Here is a 22,537-nt window from a genome sequence, read left to right on the forward strand (position 1 = left end):
GAAAACCTCTTTAAATAGAACCACATATCTAAACGGTATTGGGATCAGATTATCCAAAAGAGGAACACAGCTGAACAAAGTAGACTGAATCATGTCCGTGAACCGATATGGCCTAACATTTATGTCACGATCCATTGTTATATCAAGCTTTAATAACCAAAGAACTCCATAAAGTTACAGTATATCATATTGACTATTAACATATGCATATATATATTTTACAAAAAAAAAAATTACATTTATAAATTAATAGATTTGACATTGAAGTGCATCATTTCCTTATCAGCTTTGAGGCTATGTGTCTTTTCGGTTGGAAAATAGATTCACCGGATGAAATGTTTCCAAGCAGAACACCAGTCCAGTCCCAGTTTAACATCATCTGTAGTACAGAGCCATGAAGGGTGTGTGTGAGAGATGAACACCACCAGATCCACAAGACACCCCCGATGTAGCCTGACTGCAGCCCAGGGCCAGGCCCAGCTCCAGAGCAGGCGGCGTGCTGGCAACCCCATCCCCCCACACATCAGCATCAGTGTCCTGCAGAGCCTCAGAAGCAGGCTTTTCTCCTGGTGGATGCCTCCTGGAGGAAAACATCACCCGCCTCATGTTCTCCAAGCTGGGACCCCTTCCTGCACCACCTGCCGCCTCTTGCAGACTCTGGAAAAGGAACAGCAGATCTACTCTCAGCTCCACCGTGTTGCCATGTGACCGCAGACTGTACCTAAAGGAAGTGAGAGACAACAGGGTTACAACCAGGCCCGACACTCCCAGAGGCCTTCACTCTCACTCAACTGTTTGGTGTCTTTACAGGCTTTTAGACTGAAATGAGGAAGTTTAGTAAAAAATGAATGATCATAGTGAGTGTAAAGTTTTACCTTGTAGGTATGTCTCGCTTCGCCAAAGATGAAAGCACAGGATAGATATCCAGATGTTGTGGGTTTGAAAGTTGGAGGTGGAGCTCGGCTCTCGTTACCGTCAACAACAAAATCTCCCTTGTGATGAGAAACTCCACATCTGTGCCTGATGAGAAGAAAGGAAAAGAGGCAGTCAGGAGTCTGTCAGAGGCACGGTGCAGTTTAAGATGGAGCATGAAATGTCACAGAGCAACACGGACACTCATACCAGGCTGTGGTTTAATACATCCCATGATCAGAGAAGGATCTCCACCACAGAGGTGTGGTTTTTACTCCTAATGCCTTGTTAATCTGTCAGCAGGATATCTCAACACTTCTCAGAGGGCACATTGAGACTCATTTGTATGCAGAGAACACGGTCCTCTATACGGCTGCATTAATCAAGTCATTAATGTCCCCCGAGCTGCTTTTCAAGCACATTAGCTTTCACTTCTACAGTTTATGACATTCTCGCACTCTTCCAACACAATATACGTGTTTGCATATGGCTGTTTGATGCTGCATCTTTTTCTCTGCTGACAGATGCAGCCTACTCATTTATCCCCATCCTCTCTGCATGTGAACTGGATAGGTAATGGAAATTTAAGTGGAAATTTGACAAATTTAAATACTTTCGATGCGCAAGCTGTTCTTTTCTCTATTACATTATATATGCCAAAACAAATGTTTACACTGCACTGTTTGCACAAATGTTATGTACATAGTAAAGTTTCCATTCATTTTGTGTATTTTTATCTTGCTGCTGGCTGGCTGAGGGCTACCAAACGGAATTTCGTTGTATCACTACAATGACAATAAAAACCTCTTTATCTTATCTTTATCTTTATCTTATCTTATCTTCCAATCAATTTTTATGCTGTAAAATCTCCAAATCGAATGAGCATGTTTTATGGTTAAGAAACACATAGAACCTAAATCTAAATAATGACAATGATGTATTTCTTTCACCACTGTGCACAGCCCTCTTGATGGTTGATGTCTATCAGCCTACAGGTCTCCTGGTTACAGAGGGCTTTATGTTGCATTGAGCAACATTTTTGTTGAATCGACCACTGCAACCAATCAGGGGCCCCTGTGCCGTCTCTTTGTAAAGTCACCATGTCTATACCAGGGCCAACACCGCAGTGCTCTACAGAAGACTAGATGATAATAAAGTGAACTACGACATGGCATGTGGAAAGTTGGATCTACTGCGTCTCACCTCCTCTCAGTCGGCCTTGAATTCCTTTTACGCTTTTGCAGTTTACTCCTTCTTGACAGCAGTGGTAAACCCGTCGGACAAAGCTGAAGAGAGATTTTCCTGGGAAAACCGGGCCCCGGGAGGCTCCAGGGGCAAAGGGCCGAACACGGAGCTGCAGCAGCGTCGCGTTATCCTGGGGCGCGTGCGTGTTTTCCAGCCAAGGAGCCACCAGCTCTGCGCACCGCTCCAGCTGCGTCTCCGCGACCCCGCGTCTCCAGCGCCTCAACGCGTCCGTGCGTAAAGTTAGTCCGGAGGATTCTTCTGCACTTCTCTGGGACTGTAACAGAAATCCCAGCTTGTCTACTGCGCGACCAAATACTCCAATGTCCCTTGTCATCACTGAGATCAGAAATAGAGCAATCCAAATGCCGTGCGAGGAGGCCATGGTGGTATAGGCCTATATCTCTGAATCCCGGCCTCTGGATCTTCACTGATGGAGAACAGGCAGCTTCTCTGTTGTGCCAACTCTCTCTCCCTCTCTGCCTTCTATATACCTCACTGACAATGGGGGACATCTTACCACTTAGAATTTGAATCCCGACCCTCCTCGCAGACCCTGCCCCTCTTTTTGTTCGAGCCCTACACCACCCATTTACCCCCCCCCCCCGCTGCTTTCTTTTAATTCGCCTGCATAATGAGGCGCCCCGAAGAGAGCCGACCCCAACCATTCACATTCAGAGAGCTTAGCTAATGACTCTAATGACTCCATATCTGGAACATCAAGAGCCATCTTATTTACAACACATATAGCGCAGAAACATTCGGACAGAACATGAATAGTAACATTTCATGAGCATGTGTTTGGCTTTTCAAATAGCCTTGCGCACGGTCTCTCTTCGGACCAGTTGTGACCATTTAAAACGAGGCATTAAGGCCCGAGGTGAAACACAATGGGTCCGGATTGCAGGGTCACATGCAGGCTGCCGATGGCCCTAATACGGCCGTGTAGCCCCTGTGGTTTTAAACAAGCATGTACAAAAGCAGCTCACAAGACTCAGCGCTGAGAGGATCATGTATTCATTTAATTCCCACTAATAATGCACTACAGAATATCACAGTGGACCTATTCTTAGCAAACATTAGAATACTAATATTTTTTTTTTTTTTTTTTTTTTTTTTTTTTTTTTTTTTTTACAAATGACACTTTTGATGGAAAAAAAAAAACCGTAGATCTAATAACCAAATAGTTAAATAACACTTTTTTTTATGCCAACAAATAGTTGATTTAAAATAAATAATGTTTATAAAAACTATTTTAGATTATTTATTTTTTTTAAATGTGTGTAATAAACCAATACAGTTTTACAGTAAGTGCAACAAGTAAAAGTACGAGTGTGTAAAAATGCAGTTAAATAGTACAAAGATTTAACCTGGCTTGAGTCAAAATTTCCAATTAAATGAATAAATACATGTAAGAGGAATTTTTTACTTTTGCTCCAGTTAAGATGAAAGGAAAATATCTGCAAAGTGAAAAGGTTGCAAAATGTGTGCAGTGTGTTAACAGGATCTTAATTTGGCAAAACCGTGTCTCTAGATACAAAATGGAATGTATTTGAGCATAACAGAAAAAATACAAGCACAAAAAATAACTGAAACTATGATTGAAACCTCATCGTTAACAAAACTTTCACTACATAACTTTAACTATAACCGTCCTCTCTGACATTCATAGTTATAATACAAATTTAGAAAATGCAAAGTTCCTGCTATTAATATGAGTTGCTTAAGTTTTTACAGCACAGCATATGCTAATATCACACAATCTGCTGTGGGAAATAGTCAAACTACAGCATCAACAGACCAGAGTAAGCTTTATATCATATTCTCTGATCTTCTCCGTTGATTTTAAGGTTACTCACAGGACAGCTCTTCATATCTTAAGAAAAAAAACAGCTCGTCTTGAACACTGAGAGCAGACGCCACGACGCTGTCCCGTCAGAGCAGGTTAACCCCGTGTTTCAGTAGTCTTTGCCGTGCCTTGCCGGGGAGCGAGAAAGCACTGTCCTGGTGGTTAGGGATGCCGGAGTTCCTTAGTGATCCCCCGTGCTGCTGGTAGTAAGTTTCCTGGGCCACGCTGCGGGTTCCATACACAGCAGCTCCGGCACTCCTGTGGTGAAAATGTCACATTTACATTTCAAGTGTGTAGGATGAAGACATGTAGTACAGAGGAGCCAAAGTGACCCCCCCCCCCCAATAAAAGAGACATTAAGCAATAGAACTTTCTCTTCCAGTAAATGTGAGTTGTTGGAGTGTGATCTAGAGGAGGATCTAGAGAGGGAATATTAAGGGATTGGTAGGATGTGATGATAGACCAGATGAATTGACGGATCCAACCCCCACCCCCGACTTCGCCTTGAGGAGCAATGAAAGGCACAAGAACCACCCTGCCCCCCCCCCCCCCCACCCCACACACCCTCCCCAATCACCACCATCATCAAGTCACTGCCGTACTGACCTGATAATAGCCTCCTGCAGAGTTTCAGTGTTACAGAAATGTGAGTGAAGAAGTGATGTGGCCCTCACAAAAGGACGCTCCGGGGCTCCCCTGGTCGACCAGACAGGTTGGCTGCAGTGACACACAATAACAAGAGACTCAGTGCCACAGTGGCACATTAACCTGGACATGCATGCCTGCTGCACAAAGGAATGCTGATCACAGTCTTACTAATTAGCCGTTAGCGCATGCAAAGACAAATATAAACTACCACCACCCCCCCCACCCCCATCCCCCCATAGTCCCCGTGTAGAGATAGTGGGGCAGATGATACTCACTCTAGAAGAAAAGTGAAAAGTGGGAAGCTGGGAAAGACAGAGGTTTCAGGAAATATTAGAAATGCAAAAAAGATGCAAAGTGAGTTAAGGTAAACACAAGAGAAGCTAGGAGTGAATGGAGATAGTTTAGAGTGTTATGTGAGCCTCACATGTCAGAGTGCTCTGAATGCAGTCAAAGTGGGCAAAGATGTAGGGTCCTGGAGCGCCGGGGAGCCCTGGAGAGATGGTCCTCAGATGGGCCTCCAGTCCATTGAGTGACGCCAGGCTGCTGTGATACTGGGAACAAACCATAGAGGAAGAGCCATGTGTTAGCATTACCAAGGCAAAATGAAGTGCACTCATGTACAGCTGGTGGATCCCTGAGGTAGACATTTGGTATGTGTTACATCAGCTGTGTCATGAAGCTTCTTTTGGTTGTACTTTTAATATCCCAATTTGACAAAAATGAGAGAAATTATTGTTAAGGTTCACTTTGTTTCTCACCACTTCCTCCATAGCAGCTGTGTCGCTCAAGAGGTGAGGCTCCACCAGCAGAGCCAGCACCAAACCTTTGACCCGGTGCAGGTACAGCGTCATGGGAATCAGCGGACACTCCTCTGGGTTGTCAAAAGCACCAGATTGGGGAGGAGCTGGTATCTCTGCCTCTTGGCCCTGAACCTCCCCACAGCCACCTCTGCCGACCTCCTCCAAAACGTTATCGTCATGTGATTCCTCAGCCCCTCTGAAGTCAAACACTGTCCCACAAGCTGTGTCTCCATCTCCTCCGCCTCCATTTAGGTGGGAGTGTTCTCCCAACAATGAGCTGTCTCCTTCATTATGCATCTGACTGACTCCATCTCCGCTGCTGGGAAAACTGTGATAATATGACTCTTCCAGCACTTCCTCCTCGGCTTCAGGGGAGTGTTTTCCGTTCGGGAATGAAGGCTCTAACTGCTGCGGTGGGGGATCGGCGGGGCTCTGCGACGGATCTGGGCTAAACACGGAGCTGTCCAACAAGCAAGGACTGAAGGACACCTTCTGGGGAGACTGGGAGGAACCTGTATCAGATGGCTCTGAGTCAGTGGAGGGAGTGTTGGATAACGTTCTTGACAGGCGGGTCATTCTTGGGTGGCGGTTTTTGTGTGGAGTAGAATGGGACCTGGAGGATAAAAAACAGTTTTAGGCACTCAAAACTCTCTGGGAAATGCTACAGAAACTCAGAGAGGGAAGACGCTACCTGAAATCTTTGTCGACAGGGGCGGATTGCAGATACTGAAGTTCAGACATGGTCAGGAACACAGTTGTGGAGCTGACAGCACCACCAAATGAGCTGAAAGGACCCGCTCCATTGGACCTCTGGGCCTGGATTAAAATTAAAACACTCGCTTGAGACTTTTTATTGGTAAAGGAAGAGTTCAACACTTTATATATCCAAATTGGCATTCTTTTCAAAAGTTGGATAACCAATACCACTCACACACATGAAAGTGATATCAATATTCTCATTAAACTCTGGGCATAAAGTGAATAAGCATTTTTGCCATTTTTTGTCTGTAATGTGTCTTTAATAAATGTCTGGAAAAAAACGTTGGTATTCCAAATTACTGTAATTGTCAAGTTCTCAGCAAAGTACGATATTTTTTTCCATTTTATTATTTAGTTTAGTTTACTCTTTCAAGTGTTTAATACAGAACTGTTTGGGGGGCTCTTAGTGAGAGAAGCTTAATTCAGAATGTAGTCCTGCCATTGCATCTTACCTTGGTGTATGTTTCACTCTCATGAACCATCACCTTCATTGTGAGCTCTGGAGACATCTGTGTGCTCACAATTCTGAGGAGAAAAAGCAGATAAGGGAGATTTCCAAATCCGGTTATTTACAAAAGCTATCCCGCTAACAGGTGGGTAGAGTCAAAATGTCAGCTCACCTTCCTCTGAAGAGAATACAGCCTGCTGACACTAGAGGGCAGCGCTGACAGGCCTGGAGAATGAGGGCAGCTTTGAGCAGGAGAAGTGGGTCAATCTTGGGACAAGAATTCAAATTGTTACCTTTCAGTTCATGTAAAGCACAGACAGTGAAAGGTGATAAATATACAATTTAGAGGAGAATAACTTTATCAGTTCAGTTGTTACACCAAGAGACACTAATACAAGACACTGCCAATGTTGGATTATGCATTTGTATTATGCTGCCGATGTTGGATTATGAATTTGTATTATGCTGCGTCATCTATTGTATAATGTGACAGAATTGGCATGTCTCAGTGTATTATGCAAAATCTAAAGAATTGTACAACAGTTGAATTTTACAAAATATGCTTAAAAAAATAGCACATTTAGTTGGCAGTTTGTGCCAATCTTAATCTATTCTCTAAATGCAATGACTCTGCAGAAAGTTTGCAAAGACATACTGAACACTTACACAAGACTGCAGGACATTGTGACATAGTCATATCCTGTCTGAGAACCATCTGTGTGCAGCAGCAGCAGCAGCAGCATCAGAAAAGCAATTGTGGAACTGTGACTGTGATCATTTTGTACGTACATTAGTTGAGTCAATGGTTCTCAAGCAGGTGAAGATGTGATGAAGCTCTGAGGATCCTGACTGCAGGTGTGAGAGGTACTGCGCCCATCGACCAGCCAGAGTTTCCTGACTGTTAAGCTACAGTGCAAAACAAAGATTAAGTTACAATATGCAACTTTTAAAATACACAATTTTGAATGAATTCCCCCAAATAAATTAAAAACAATCATAGTAACTGATTTGAAACTGAATTATTGCCTATTTTCTGTTTTGAATGCGAGTTATCATTTTTTGTAGATTGCCTTTTTATGTTGTTTAAAAAATATATATATAATCTTAATCTCCGTGGGACAACCCAGATAAAAACCAAGGCTACTTTGGTATAAGACAACTAGGCAACTGAAGAGTGCACCTGGTAGCTCCGTCGGACAGAGCCATGGTAGAAACAAAAGAGGTTTATTAGCTGATCCAGGAGCTCATGGACGCTGATGGTGGGGACTTCCACTGAGCAGCCCAGAGCCTGGGAGGAACAAAAAGAGATACCCAAAATAATTACAAAAGTCAGAAACATCTTGAAAAGTTGCAGCTGAACCACCTGTGTGCTCACTCACCCAAAAGAAGTCATCTTTCATGTGGATGGCAAACTTGTTGCGACGCAGCCTCAGCATTCGCACAGGGGAGGAGGAAAGTTCAGAGACACAGCGGCCCGTGCCAGCAAGCTGACCACAGAGCAGCTCCTGCCTATCTAAAGGGGTCTGACGGAAATACAAACAGTAACTAACTTTGAGATTACAGAACTAAAAAACTGTGGGTAAAAATATAAGCACATAAAGAAGCATTAGGTGATCATTATCATACTCGACAAACTCCAACAAAACGTGTAACATGCAATCATTTCTGAGAGTCAAACCTCTTCAGGGTAGAAGTAGCAGATTCCCTCTCTCGTAGGATCCCCCTCTCCCTTGACTTTGGATCCATCATAAAGGAAGAAATAATTACACCTGCAAAAGAAACGCACAAAGAAATGTTTAAATGATTCATGTAACGGCTAAAAAGCAGATGCGGTTGTTGTCATAGGCTTCAGAGCAGTGCGTTTCATTTCCCTGCACATTGACCGGATAAATTAATGAAATCTGCTTAATTAAATAATGAATTAACCAACAGGATGTTGTTTCATTCCATCCCTTCATTTATATACTTGATAAGAAAAGCCAAATGCCAAACACTGTGATGCTCCAGCATATTTGATGTTCCAGGTGTAGCAGAAATATCTGTTAGTTAGTGGGCTGCCCATGTATAGTAATGTGCATGTAGTATGTTTGGTGTTCAATAATAATAAATCAGTATTACTTCCATTTTAGAGGGAGACAGAGAATGCACATCCAAAAGATCAGAGTAGTGGTTTGATTTCACTAAATACAGACACCAGTGAGCAGAGGTGACTGTTAACAAGCACATCCTGCAGAAAGCTGGTGGCTGCAGTGAACCTGGTCTCTCAGCACATCTTACCTTCTTGAGTCTGGCAGCATGAGCTCAGTCATCACCAAGAGAAGCGCAGAGAAAAGCTAGATGTCGCTCATTCATCCGTTATCCTAAACCCATGTATGACTGAAGACTGAAGATACACACAAACAAAACAAAAACAACGTAGATTTGAAGATTTCAAGCTGCGATTCCGAGAGAGATGTTACAAATCCTCCTCCTCCGACGCACCGCAGGCTATCAGCTGTTTTGCACGGAAAACAAAAAGATGGAGAATATAAAATATCACCATGATAAACCACAGCGATGGACAGTTTCTTCATCCACTGTTCACGCTTAATTGCTACTAAACTGAGTCAGTTTGACAGGGTTAATGCCACTTGAGGAATGCGGGTCAGTCAGTCACACGTACCATTAGTGGAAGTCATGTGAAAGTACGGCACGCTCACAGGGACAAACTAGTGGCCATTAAGAAACAAACAACAAGCCATATAAGTAGAATAAACACACACGTTGCTTTAAGCAGGCTATAAGTACCTCAACTACCTGAAAAACATTACATGCACAGGTTATGTTGCATAACAACTGATGAATTACTGTGCAGACAACATTTTAATGTCGCAGGAGGAAAAATGAAGCTATAACTTTGCTTTTGGATATCTCAGTCAGGAGCAATGGATCATATTTTATGATATGATTATTCTTTCTATGTCAAATCTTGCTCTTCAAAGTATAGTTGTCAGACATACATAGTATGGAAATACTCTGGTGACGGACAAGTACCATCAATTTGTACATAAGCCTATGAATATACAATACACTGTGCAATTATAGTTATAATAGTTTTTCTGCCTGTACATATAATATTTCAGTTATTGTGGATTCTTTACTGTTTTTTTATTGCTTATTTATAATGCTTGTTTTTTATTTTCTATTATCTTGTTTTTCTTTTACTATGTCTCTTGTTTGCACTATAACCTATGCTGCTGTAATCCTGGAAATTTCCTCGCTGCGGGACTAAAAAAGGATTATTTTATCTTGTCTTATCTTATTTAATGAAGCCTACTAGAGTACAGTATATGTATATTATATATTATAATATTTTCTTTTTGTATTCGTTATAGTATTGTGATTTTTTAAAATATTATATAGGTGGAGGCTTCAAATAAACCCAGTGGGCTTTCTGCCTCTTCCTGCACTGTAATATTATTTATCAATGTTATGTTTTTTATATTTTTCAATTGTGCAAATAAACTAAACTAAAACTAAACTAAACTATGTACCTCAAAGGGACCCCAAAGGTCCAGGGTAGCTGGATGATCATAGAAGCCACTGTAATTCTTACATGTACACTATAACTTCTCGATACTGTGCATAATTACACTACTAGAAATTCGGCTTTATATGTAGATTAAATTACATGCTTTTATTTCAAATGAAGGGAAAACATACAGTACCAGTCAAAAGTTTGGACACACCTTCTCATTCAACTACTTTGAAGAATCTAAAATATAAAACATATTCTGGTTTGTTGAGCATTTGTTTGTTTTACCACATCATCCCATATGTGTTCCTTCATAGTTTGGATGTCTTCAATATTAATCTACAATGTAGAAAAAAAGAAAAACCATTGAATGAGAAGGAGTGTCCAAACTTTTGACTGGTACTGTAGATTCAATTACATGCTTTTATTTCAAATGAAGGGAAAAATTTAATATTCAGGGAATGTCACATGTGCTTCCATTGAATGTAAATGACACGGGACTGCTTACAGTACATTACACAGTACAGTACATCTCACTGTGGAGCCTTCACTGTGAATCCTCTTCTCGATGCTCCATTGAGGAGAGGATTCACAGTGAATCCTCTTCTCAATGCTCCATTGAGGAGAGGATTCACAGTGAATCCTCTTCTCAATGCTCCATTGAGGATGAGGATTCACTGTGAAGCCTTCACAGTGAATCCTCTTCTCAATGCTCCATTGAGGATGAGGATTCACTGTGAAGCCTTCACAGTGAATCCTCTTCTCAATGCTCCATTGAGGAGAGGATTCACAGTGAATCCTCTTCTCAATGCTCCATTGAGGATGAGGATTCACTGTGGAGCCTTCACAGTGAATCCTCTTCTCAATGCTCCATTGAGGATGCCTTCAGAAGTTGACGGCGTGACCGCGCGCAGCTCTGTCAGCCAATGTCACCAGAAGAGATCTGTCCACGTGCCCTCTCTGTTCTGAAGTCAGTCCTCAGGTGTGTATCCTAGATAGCATCTTTAACGTGGGAGGTGAAATGTGCTCACCCAGAAGTCACTAAGCAGTCCGCCATCTTGAATATGCCCAAACCTCCGTGCAGGAGTGCAGAGCGCTCTGAGCCGCAGCAAGGGCGTCATTTACGGGTAGAGGCAAGGGGGCCATGTCCCCCAGAAACCATGCTTATGTCAAGTGCAACCAAATGGTGCAAGGCAAACATTTAAGTTTATTGTGTGGAGGAAATGGTCTCTGCAGTGGCTAATAAACCCTGCTTGGTCTCGTATTAATTTCATCATAGCATTGTGAATACTTGAATAATTCTGGACCATATTATGCACAATGTGCCATGTTAGTTAGTAATACATAATAAGTGAAGATATCCAATCTGATATCCAATCTGACATACTGTAGGCCTGCTGTAACTGTTTGACACATTTGTTACAGATTCTATGCTATGGCTTAAAAATATGTTTTATTAGTACTTTTTCTATTTCTTTTTCAACTAACCATTCTATGCCTATTCCATGACCTTATTTTTGAAATACTATACTATTTTTATGCTTTTGTTTCACCATACTATATCATTACTTTTTTCGACATACTATAATATGAATTTATTCAAAGTACTACACTATGCACTTACATTCATTCTTTTCCACATAGTGCACTGAGTCTTTTCGACATACTATTGTATGACATTTTCCGACATACTATTGTATGACATTTTCCGACATAGTATTGTATGACATCTTTTGACATACTATACTATGACTTTTTTATTCCTTTTTTCAACATACAATAGTGTTACTTTTTTGTTACTTTTTTCAACACGACAATATGAAATTTTTTCGACATACAATTTATTTTATACTTTAAACTATACTCATCAATTCACCAGTTACGTAAGCAATTGAAATCTGCAGCCTTCGTAGAAAACCCCTGCAAGCACGATGATAAGAAACAAAGAGGTTTGTACCCAATACTCCAATCCAAATTCTATATTTAGTTTTTGTACTACACATTTTACTATGACGTATTCACTGCTTTTTTTAACAGACTGTACTATGACTTTTTTTATTATATTTTTCAACATAGTATACTGGCCCTTTTTTGTTATACTATGCCATGATTGTTTTGCCATACTATGACTTGTTTATGACTTTTTACGACATTCTATAGTATGACTTTTGTTTGACTGTTTTCGACATACTATACCATGACTTTTTTAATGACTTTAGTAGACATAGTATACTAAATCTTTGTTGGACATACTATACCATGACCTTTTTATGCCTTTTTTCCACATACATTACAAAAGTCTTGGTATTATATGCCGCCTTATCCCAGGGGGTGTTGCCACCTGGGACAGGCAGAGAAATTGAAGAACTTTGAGAATGACGGTTTGTCACAACGATATACAAGCAGAGTATAAAAGATCAAAAAGTTCCATGTCTCAATTCCAGGTCAGCTCATGACAGTGCAACCCATCATTGTGGAAATTATAACCAAGGCTATATAGGCTACATGCACACTGTCACGTCAATCCGTTTTCGGGAGACGATCACTTTTTGGCACCACACAGCAACAGGTGATAAACAGGAGGGACTGCATGTAACGTTAGAAAGTGGAGAATTGCGTAATTTAGACATCTTATGTAACTTTGTCCGAGGGAACTATTCACAATTTATAGCTTTGTGATGTTAAACACAAGGTTACCAGGGACGACCAGAGCATTAAAAAAGGTGAACAAAGACAAAGGCACACTGGTATTTCAGCTGGTATATAAACATTGTGGGAGGAAATCTGTATTGAAATCTTGAGCTCCAAAGTGTTTTATGGAGTTAAAATTTATCTCCAAAAGTATAAGTAATCAAAGCAGTTACATTTTGCATACTTTGTTACATATTAACACAAAAAACACATTAGACATTCTGCTTTACTGCAACACCTTTACTGTTCTTGTTTGTTTCTTAATAATTGTGATGGCCTGAAATGTGCCAACATAGTATCATGTATAACCTTAAGTAAAAGTAACTTTTAAATAGGTGTCTGTAGGAAATTTTCCCCTATGGTAAATTTGTATTTAAAAGCCTCTTGGTTAAAGTTTTATGTTAAATAAGTATGTTAATATTCATATTGCTTAGAGATGAAGGGCTGATATCGGGGCACTATTAGTGTTTTGACCTAAAACCAAGCAATAGGTGACAAATTATATGAGATTTAGTGTTTGCACTAATAAATGAACTAAAATTGATAATTTATATGAATACATTTAAAAAATGAATATGAACCAATGGCATTTTATTTTGGCAAGAAATAATATATAAAGACCTTCCATGGTGAAAATGAACAGCTAGCCTCATAATTTAGAGCAATACTTGTTATGTCTAGTGAAAAGAATAAAGTACCATATGCCACAGGAATTAGTTCAGACTTTTTTACTTCACATTATCTGTGATTACTCAACGTGTACAAATCATACACACAAGGCAACCAAAACGTGTTCTTGAATAGCCAAGTCACCTGCATCTCAATCCAAGTAAGAATGTGTTTCACTTACTGAAATCCCAACTCAGCATTTGCAACCAAATGTGAAATATACTTAGTGTCTTGATGTTAACAGTTCATTCATTGTTTCATTCATTCATTCTTAAATCCAATGTGCTGGAGTACAGTTTGTTGTACTTTGTACAAATGTAAATGCACGATTACTCATTTGATAATAAAAATCTTCTTGGGCACAGGGTTTACACAAAGCCTCTACAGAGGCTCCACATCTTCAGGATGACCCTGAAGTCTCACTGGGCATTAAGCCAACCTTGCGGCAAACAATAACAGGATTGAAATCACATGTGAGCGACTAAAGGGAAGATTCCAATACTGTCAAAGTCTGCTTGTGTAGAGTTGCACAGTGCAATACTGCAACAATAAGAAAGGGTCCGACACGTATTAATGGCAGAATTGCAAAAGACATTGCTGCCTCCCCAACAGAAGAGTTTATACATTATAAAGTATGTGACTTAAGCAGTGTATCACAATTGTCAGACCAGGAATAAATCAAACATTGTTTTAACATATTATAATAGTGAGTTAAAATATAAGCATTTCTTTGCATGGTCACATCAGCTGCTTATCAAGTAATAAAATTTCTTTCTCCATCTTCCTCATTTTAAGTGCTCTGTATGCCATCTGTTGGTCACGATTCTCTATCTCCTTCTTGAGGTAGCAGCAGTAAAGGGCTTTTATATCTTCTTTCTGCCTCTGCAAAATAAAAGACACAATACATGAGCTCATATTGTTCACATTCTTTGTCATTACCATTATCCACTACTGAAATAAAACCCACCTCAGCACTTCTTCCACCAATTGTAGCACAAGATGAGTGGTCCCTCCTGTGGAAGCTGTGCAAGTCCTACAACAAAAAATAATTTATATGTTAAGTGCTCAAAAGACAAATGGTTTAAAAACAACCCTGTCTCCTTAAAATATAACGTTCCCATGCAACTAAACTGCACTCTCAATTACTATCCGGAGAAACTTTTTCTTCTCCGAGATTACGGTTGCAGTTTCAAACACTTTGAAACACGTGTTAATATTGTAAATTGAAACAAAAAAAAGTTACAAAACTACTTTTAGTTATTCAGTTCAAGTTCAAGACCTTTATTTGTCGCAGAGGGGTGATTTGATCTGCCGCATTTACAATAAAACAATAAAACAACAACACAGTGCAAGACACACATAATAAAAAAACATATAAACAAAAGAGTTAAGGGTGAATGAAGTAAAACAAATTAAACCTCATGTTTAGGTAAAAAAAAATACATGGATCACACAGGACACAAACAGCAGTCCTGGGCTTTTCTGACCCTCCCTCCTCCCTATGCGGACTTATTAAATTATGATTCGTCAAAAGCCAACATAATCTACGACAAAATACATTTTCCTGAAAACATAATTCACAATGCAATTTTGTTGTATGGTAACGTTATTTTTAGAGACAGTAGAAAAAATATGTTCAGAAGCACTTACCCCTTCAAAATGAGTGTCACTGACGTCTGTCTCATCACTGCTTAGGCTCTCTGGTTCAGTCTTTGTTACAGGCAAGAGGAGGACAGGATGACCTGAGACTGTATGGGTGGGGCCCAATATGGAGTTAGATGAGGGGAAATTCTATAAGACTATAAATCCAGACTATAAATTCACCTACCACTAATAAATGAACCTTCAGATCCAGTCAGTGGCTCAATACAAGCCCCTCCTGGGAGGACCTCCACTCTCAGCCTGTTGTTGTTGTGCTGCAACACATCCTCCTCTGCAGAGGTCAGCGATGGGGTTGCTGACCCCCCTTCATTCCTCATCACCTCGACATGTCTTCTTTTTGCTGAGTGAGCATAGACTTGAGAGGTGAAAAAAACACTCCCCTGAACAATATTTTCATTAAAAACGTAGATTTGCACGAAACCAGGTTACCTGTTTGAACTATATTTTTATGTTTGACTTTCACTTGCTGCCACGACCTTTGGTAGCCGCTGTCCGATACCCTGGGAAGTCATGAAAAATGATAAATGGTTATGTGTCAGTGATGGGGATATTATTGGAAAGTCAAAATATAAGTGTGTTTAATCATTTAAACCAAGTTCTATTAGACACACTATCGTGAATACAACTTCTTACATATTTATTTTATCAGCAATTCTCTGCCAGGCTTCTTCTCTCAGTTTTGAGGCACTGGTAGTGTTTGATTTTGCTGTCAATATCTCTCTTTCTTCCTCATACAACTTCAGAATGAGCTCCTGCTCTTTAGAGCTGAAAAAATGTGCCCTCTCCTGTTTCTTCATCATCTGGTAATCTATTAAAAAAAACAACACAAAAATAAAGGAACTGTTAATAAACATGTATGGGAGTGTAAAACGATTATTGTTTCTGTATATTTAATGAGATCATGAAGAGGGTCTCCTCACCTCTCTCTGTGTTCATTTATACTGATCCGGGTTTCCGCGTGCGACTGCTCTCCCCTTGTGATGGAGCGGGTGCGCGCAGTTATCCGAGATGTTTCAATGCTAGATTTAGTAATCAAATCCTCACCCACGGTCGTCCAACGCAATAAACCCGATCGTTAAATACTGTACGGTTTAGTCACGGCACGACTCACATTAATCACTAACCCTAACCTAATCGACGGAAACGGGCAAAGGACAATCGGTGTCATGTAGGTAGTTATCAGCGAGCTTTGTTAACCCAGGATTTTCTAATTCGGCTTAAGGCGCGTTCACGTGAAAGAGGTGGAGTTTGTAACAAAGAGCGAGTCACGTGAAACAGGTCAACATCACCCTACTAGATATTTACCTTTGTTCCACATGGGACATTTAGTGTAAATGCAATCACTAATGTAATTATGTGAATAAAGAAATTACAAGTCAAACTGTCTGCTGGGAAAAGGGCCTTTAAGGCTTTAACTGTGGTGCTCTTAGTTGTTGTAATGTATGATGATCAGCTAAACACAGGGGAAGGATATGATATCCAGATCTGTGCACATTTCACAAATGTACCTCCACTGTGTTTGAAGATTATGTGCCTCAATAGAATTCTCTTCATTTTCAATTTAACATTCAGCCTCAGACTTTTTGTTCAGAATTTAACATTTATAGACAAGCTGGAATCAGTTTTTGCAGTTATGTAAAAACATTCAACACGGAAATGTGGAAAAAGCTCATTAATTCAGAGGGTGGTAATTCTGTTTCTGCTTCACTGTATGCCGTTTACATTTTGAAAAAATAATTAGGTGTAATTTTTCCAACATTCAAAGGTGTGAGAGAGGGAGACGTCACGTACACGCCTTTACTCATGAAGAAGCCAAGTGTCAGCAGGGGCTATAAATAGTTAAGACAGTAAAGGTGACCCTCTCAACATAATGATTGAGCCCACAGCTCGCAGGGCTAACTAGCTACACTAAAGTTTTGACATAGTTAACAGTGTTTCACGACAACAGGGTTATCAGTTGTAACCGCCAGCCAGTAGGGCACCCTGACATCAACAAAACATGCACTAAAAGTGTGCACAGCCGGCCGGCTATGTCACCAAAGCAAGGACAAGTTTGGATAACAACACACACAGAGGAGTAACTTAATTTACTGCTCAGGTAGACATTACTCCACTAGATCTTTAACTAGCTTTCTGCTATATTAATGCTCTTAATCCTGTATATTACACCATTAAATAGAAAGTGAGATTGGAAAGCTGCAGATGTTACAAATAATATTAACTATGGCCTAATTGTTTTATTTGTCTCAGTAAGCCATGGCAGTGTGCCTGTGAGTAAGCATGCACAATCAGGACCCTGAAACTGTAGTAGTTGAATCAAATTGAACCATCCTTAATTTAATATTTACACCTATGTGGTTACTGCTGTGACCTCTAAACATGTTTTCTGTGCTTGAATACATAAATGGAGGTGAAAAAACATACAAAAAACATGAAGTGAGGTAATAATAGTTACTTTATTTATGTTAATTCAGGATCAGTCTAACATTTTGCTTAATGGTCCAGAGTAATGGAACTGTTGGTTCGGGTGCCCCATGTTTGGAGCACAGAGGTAAACACAACAAAAAAGAAGAGTAAACTGTAAATAGGGTGTGGTCCGGTAACAATTGTGAGGGAGGACTGGTCCCCGTGCCGTTATGAGGTCTGGAGGAAGGTTTTTAGTCATCGTGGCCCTCATAGCCGTTAGGAAGAGCATTCAAATGTGGATTGTGGAAAAGGGATTTGTTACCATCTCCCCAAGGAAAACGCTGTAAAGAAAAGAAAAAAAATAAGTAAGGTAACACATAATCCAATAGAAATCTAGACAATTGTGGCATTTTTGAATGTGAATAATTGATGTTGCATGAAGTCAGACCTTGCTGCGAATGCGAAGGTGGGAGTAAGGGATAAACTCTGGCTGTTCATGGGTATGCTGCTGCTCTTTAAGGTACATGTTCAACATGCACACCGCAACACCAGGCAGGGCGACCACAAAAGAGAGGATCTTCCATGTCTTGGCTGGAAGAGACGGACAATAATGATTAGTTTGAGTAAAAAAACCCAATCTGAAATCTAATCACACAAACATTGTCTCTTTAGACAAAATACAAGCTCTTAGGACATAAGAAAGTGAACTGCACCCACCAATTCTGACATTGTTAAATGTTTGACAACATAAATGTTAGTCAGAGACCTCGTACTATGACCCAGATTGTGCGCAAAATGTTCTTCATCAGTTCCAGCAAAAGTAACATTTAAATAAGGGAATTTATAGTAAAAGTTATGACTTACTTATTACTTTTGATTAAATAAATGTGCAGTTTGCTGATCATGTATTTCAGGGGCATTATACCACTTATAATACAACCTTGGGATCCTGTTAACTAAGGTGACATTCAACTACCGACCTTTCTGCCTTTAAAATGTATATATTAACATCTCACTAGCTGGGTTTTAATAATTTGATCCTTTTGCTGAGTAATATTTATAGCATTTTATATTTTAGAGAGAATAAAACAATTGCGATAATTTCGAGAATTGACCTGATGGGACACCGTTGTTACTCCTTAGTTTGCAGGTCACATTGTTAGAGACACTGCTCCCCTTCCAAGCCATATAAATAGCACAATTTAGTAAATTTAAACTACATTTAGACTGCATGAATCACGTGGATGTGTTCATGAGTGTGCAGGTTATAAAGTCAATATGTGGAGCAGCTTGCTGTGGGCTCAAGGATCAGAAGCTGCTGCTAATGCTAACACAGCTAACGTCAGCTCAGCAAGGTCACTGTCCAAACATCACAAGTTGCAGTAAATATAAATGACATTAAACACAATCGGTATCTTAAAGTGATTCTCTATAAGTACCTGATTGCTCGCCGTGTCCGCCAGCGACAGCAGCCGAAAGCTGACGCCGGGTCTGGGTCAAATAAGACCGCAATAACACTTGAGAGACGCGTCCGAGAGCCGCCATTTTGGTTTCTGAGAGGCTCGGAGACCGGAAGGAAGTCGTTTGAGTGGAAGTGTCACGTGGTATTCAGACAGCGCTACGAGGACACCAAGCGGTGAGACTGTGAACTACACGCTGCAGAAAAACTCAGTTCAAGCTTTATGTCATTCTAAAGATAAAGATAAAGAGGTTTTTATTGTAGTGATACAACGAAATTCCGTTTGGTAGCGCTCAGCCAGCCAGCAAACACAATAACAACAAACCTAACAAGCTATAATAGTTTTTCTGTCTTTACATATAATATTCAGTTATTGTGGATATTCTTTACTGTTTTTTATTGCTTATTTATAATACTTGTTTTTTATTTCATTTTATTTTATCTTGTTATCTTTTACTATGTCTCTTGTTTTGCACTATACTCTGCTGCTGTAATCCTGTAAATTTCCCCGCTGCGGGACTAATAAAGGATTATCTTATTTTATCTTATTTTATCTTGTAAAAATACACAAAAGGAATGAAAACTTTACTATGTACAGCAGGTGAGTATTTAAAATGTAAAATGTGTGCAAACAGTGCAGTGTAAACATTTGGCTTTAAAGGTTCATGTGCATTTTACAGAATTCTAATATAAGTGAGGTTTAAATTGTAATTTATTTAGAAAATAGTTGCATGAATATTAAATGCTAAAAATTGCACTTGAGGTAATGACGTTTGGTGGTGGTCAAAGTGTCTTTATGTCCTGATACAGCAGATAGTGTGTTAAATTATGTTGATTTTTGGGATATTTTTCACATTTTTGCTTTCTTTCTTCTAACATATTGTACACTTCCAAGGCCCCTTAAAACACTCCAAATAAAACAGTTTGTGAAGGGAAAATCACTCTTTGAATAAAAGGCAGTCACCTCATAGATAAAAGATTGCAAAAAAATATTGCTTTGCATAAAGTCACAAGTAAAACAGGCTCCAAGGTATGAGGGAGCGGGTTTTCACTCACAGGCATACATAGTGGAAACTCAAATTTACAATGAGAGGAAGATTAATTTGTATATGTTTATGTCACAATTGTCATATCCCCTAAATTCTCTTAATTGCTTTCACATCAGGGAAAACATCTCACACATCACATGGAACGGAACAAACTTTTATTTCCTGTGTTTTATTATGTAACAGTAGATAATAATAAATTATAACTGAATGATTTCAGACACATTAAAGATCATGTGTTTATAGTGTTTCTCTTTAAAGGGGAGGTCTTTGTGTGATCTCATGATCAGAGTCCAACCAGAGACATTCACAGATTTTCTGGTTGATGAAGGTAAGGAATAAATGTTCACTCTGTTGTTTGTTTGTTTGTTCTTGAAATTACTCTGCAGTCATTCTTTTCAACAAATAACTGTGTCAAAATGTGCATTAATCACTGTGTTGTGCATTTACATATAACACTACCAATTATACACTGAATAGTCGGGATATCAATAAAGACAATTTTTCATAATTTAAATTCAGCAAAGCATTTAGTAAAATTATCTGTATGTATTTGAACTTGTTTGTGTATCAGACAGTATATAACGGCAGAATTCCATTTTATTTATTGAGCCGTTAATAGTTAACATATTAGGCTTGAAAACAAACAAGGAAGATTTAGTTGACCTCTTTTTTGCCAAGACTGTGGACTGAATACTTTATTATCAAATATAAGGTTTTCTCTTATAAATTACAAATAACAGCAACATAGTTGGACATTAAATTGTTTTACTAACTGCATTTAAAAGACTAAAAAGTGTCTTTTCCAAAATAATCTGCTTGTTTTCAGTAATGGAGTCTCAGTATCACCAGTTTGGGCCGATTGATAACAGCTCTGTCCGTGGAGAGCACAAAACGACTTTAAAAACCGGTAAAACATGTGTATGTCCTTTAATTTTGATCCAATAATGTCAAATGTCACCTTAAACTATAAAACAAAATGTATTGTTTTCTACCTGTTTTTTTTCAGGTATGAAGAGCTTCATGGTTTGTGTCCTCTATGGAGTCCTGGTGCTGCTGCTGTTGATTCTGCTGATGGTCACTGGGATAAAATGTACGACTTTAAACTCAGTTTTAATACAGTTTTCATGTAACTTATTCACATTCTTTGTCTTATCATATAACATTTTTCTGTAATCTTAAAGTCTCCAAGTTAAACAAGGAAATCACTGATGTCAAACTCAACCTTGAGAGAATCAGCAATGGAGGAACAACTTCTTTATCCAGTTCAGGTCAGGAATTGGTTTTCAGGTGTGGATATGATGATGCTTAATCGATGCCCTCGTTAGAGCTTTTGTTTTATTTTATTGCTTCCAAACTAAAAGGTGCAACAACTGTGCAGGAGGTCCCCCTACAGAGACTTGCTCCAGTTAGAGGTAAACACTGAATCCTTCAATATCAATCAAATCAGATTTTTTTTCCCCCCCAATCAGGTTCTCTTGACTTGTCTTAATCCTCACCAAACCAGGAACATGTAGGGATGGTTGGGTGTCTTTCCAGACCCGCTGCTACCTGCTTTCCACCACGCCCGTGACCTGGAGCAAAGCAGAGGAGCAGTGCCGAAAACACGGAGGACACCTAGTGGTCCTGAATAATGTTGAGGAGCTGGTGAGGTTCAAGTTTACACCAGTTTGGTTGCATATATCCATAAGTGGAGTCACCTTTCTGCTACTGAACATAGGACTCTGATAAGGAGCACACAATCACAGCATGTCCTCACTCAGAATGAACAAAGGCCTCAAATAACCTGTTGCTATTTTTTTTTATTATTTCTAGGACTACATTTCAAAAATAGTTGAAATCAGATATAACTACTGGATTGGACTAGTGGAGCGAGAACACGAGGGACACTGGAGCTGGGTGGATGGAACTGTATACAATTCAACCCCAACGTAAGAGAGCGCCAATAAGAATGGAGGGTGGGCGATCGGATTCCGCTAAAACGTCAGTTATGCATGTGAATTCAGTTACATTGATAGGAGGACGAAACACGCAGGGACGCACCAACGTGGCCAAGGTGACCGGACAGTCCCACAGCCAATAAGAATGGAGAATCGGAGCCTCGCTCTGATTGGTCAAAGTGTACATGAGCCAATGGATTTGGAATTGTTTTGATATGTTAAACTAAAGTGGCTTATTAATTATTTATCCTCCTTCCAATTTTTTTTTTTTTAGTTTCTGGGACAATGGTCAGCCTGACAACTGGGACTATAGAGGGAACGTAGAGGACTGCGGGCAGATTCATGCTTCTGAGAGACGCAAACGCAAGATGTGGAACGATGCAGACTGCAATCTGCCGTATCAGTACATCTGTGAGACAAGGCTGTGAGAGACAGAGAACCATTCTGAGCTTCTGAACCATCACCAACGTGACAGGCTTGATATCAAATAAT

At 39.7% G+C, this 22,537-nt stretch overlaps 5 protein-coding genes across 6 annotated transcripts; 1 reads left to right on the top strand and 4 right to left on the bottom strand.

Annotated features, from left to right (window-relative positions):
• Positions 1-274: 274 nt before the first annotated feature.
• On the bottom strand, positions 275-2,539 carry si:ch211-170d8.2 (uncharacterized protein LOC571755 homolog). Its single transcript, XM_054610119.1, has 3 exons — positions 2,116-2,539; positions 876-1,020; positions 275-721 (listed from the first exon to the last, which is right to left on the bottom strand). The coding sequence occupies exons 1-3, from the start codon at positions 2,537-2,539 to the stop codon at positions 376-378; spliced, it is 915 nt and encodes a 304-aa protein (XP_054466094.1). The 3' UTR covers positions 275-375.
• Positions 2,540-3,439: 900 nt separating this feature from the next.
• Positions 3,440-11,225, bottom strand: hps4 (HPS4 biogenesis of lysosomal organelles complex 3 subunit 2). Its single transcript, XM_054611047.1, is given in 14 exon segments — positions 3,440-4,261; positions 4,610-4,700; positions 4,703-4,720; positions 5,076-5,202; positions 5,410-6,064; positions 6,143-6,267; positions 6,663-6,735; positions 6,831-6,925; positions 7,448-7,564; positions 7,839-7,946; positions 8,038-8,181; positions 8,337-8,427; positions 8,936-9,152; positions 11,204-11,225. Coding segments are annotated over 13 exon segments (1,848 nt in total). The 5' UTR covers positions 8,968-9,152; positions 11,204-11,225; the 3' UTR covers positions 3,440-4,089.
• A 2,422-nt stretch (positions 11,226-13,647) lies between these two features.
• On the bottom strand, positions 13,648-16,389 carry LOC129101699 (uncharacterized). Its single transcript, XM_054611602.1, has 7 exons — positions 16,115-16,389; positions 15,828-16,002; positions 15,624-15,694; positions 15,361-15,534; positions 15,183-15,280; positions 14,500-14,565; positions 13,648-14,414 (listed from the first exon to the last, which is right to left on the bottom strand). The coding sequence occupies exons 1-7, from the start codon at positions 16,128-16,130 to the stop codon at positions 14,271-14,273; spliced, it is 744 nt and encodes a 247-aa protein (XP_054467577.1). The 5' UTR covers positions 16,131-16,389; the 3' UTR covers positions 13,648-14,270.
• Positions 16,390-17,631: 1,242 nt separating this feature from the next.
• Positions 17,632-19,169, bottom strand: LOC129101543 (cytochrome c oxidase subunit 6A, mitochondrial). Its single transcript, XM_054611396.1, has 3 exons — positions 19,040-19,169; positions 18,049-18,191; positions 17,632-17,941 (listed from the first exon to the last, which is right to left on the bottom strand). The coding sequence occupies exons 1-3, from the start codon at positions 19,143-19,145 to the stop codon at positions 17,852-17,854; spliced, it is 339 nt and encodes a 112-aa protein (XP_054467371.1). The 5' UTR covers positions 19,146-19,169; the 3' UTR covers positions 17,632-17,851.
• Positions 19,170-20,371: 1,202 nt separating this feature from the next.
• Positions 20,372-22,536, top strand: asgrl1 (asialoglycoprotein receptor-like 1). Of its 2 annotated transcripts, XM_054611143.1 has the most exons (8): positions 20,372-20,436; positions 20,935-21,015; positions 21,115-21,198; positions 21,290-21,376; positions 21,470-21,520; positions 21,613-21,752; positions 21,921-22,036; positions 22,320-22,536. In XM_054611143.1, the coding sequence occupies exons 1-8, from the start codon at positions 20,388-20,390 to the stop codon at positions 22,471-22,473; spliced, it is 762 nt and encodes a 253-aa protein (XP_054467118.1). In that variant the 5' UTR covers positions 20,372-20,387; the 3' UTR covers positions 22,474-22,536. The 2 variants fall into 2 exon arrangements, with proteins under 2 accessions (XP_054467118.1, XP_054467119.1); XM_054611144.1 differs by lacking the exon at positions 20,372-20,436 and having other exon boundaries at positions 20,944-21,026.
• Position 22,537: the final 1 nt, after the last annotated feature.

This window comes from Anoplopoma fimbria, chromosome 13 (assembly GCF_027596085.1).
Source record: "Anoplopoma fimbria isolate UVic2021 breed Golden Eagle Sablefish chromosome 13, Afim_UVic_2022, whole genome shotgun sequence".
NCBI classification, from domain to species: Eukaryota; Metazoa; Chordata; class Actinopteri; order Perciformes; family Anoplopomatidae; genus Anoplopoma; species Anoplopoma fimbria.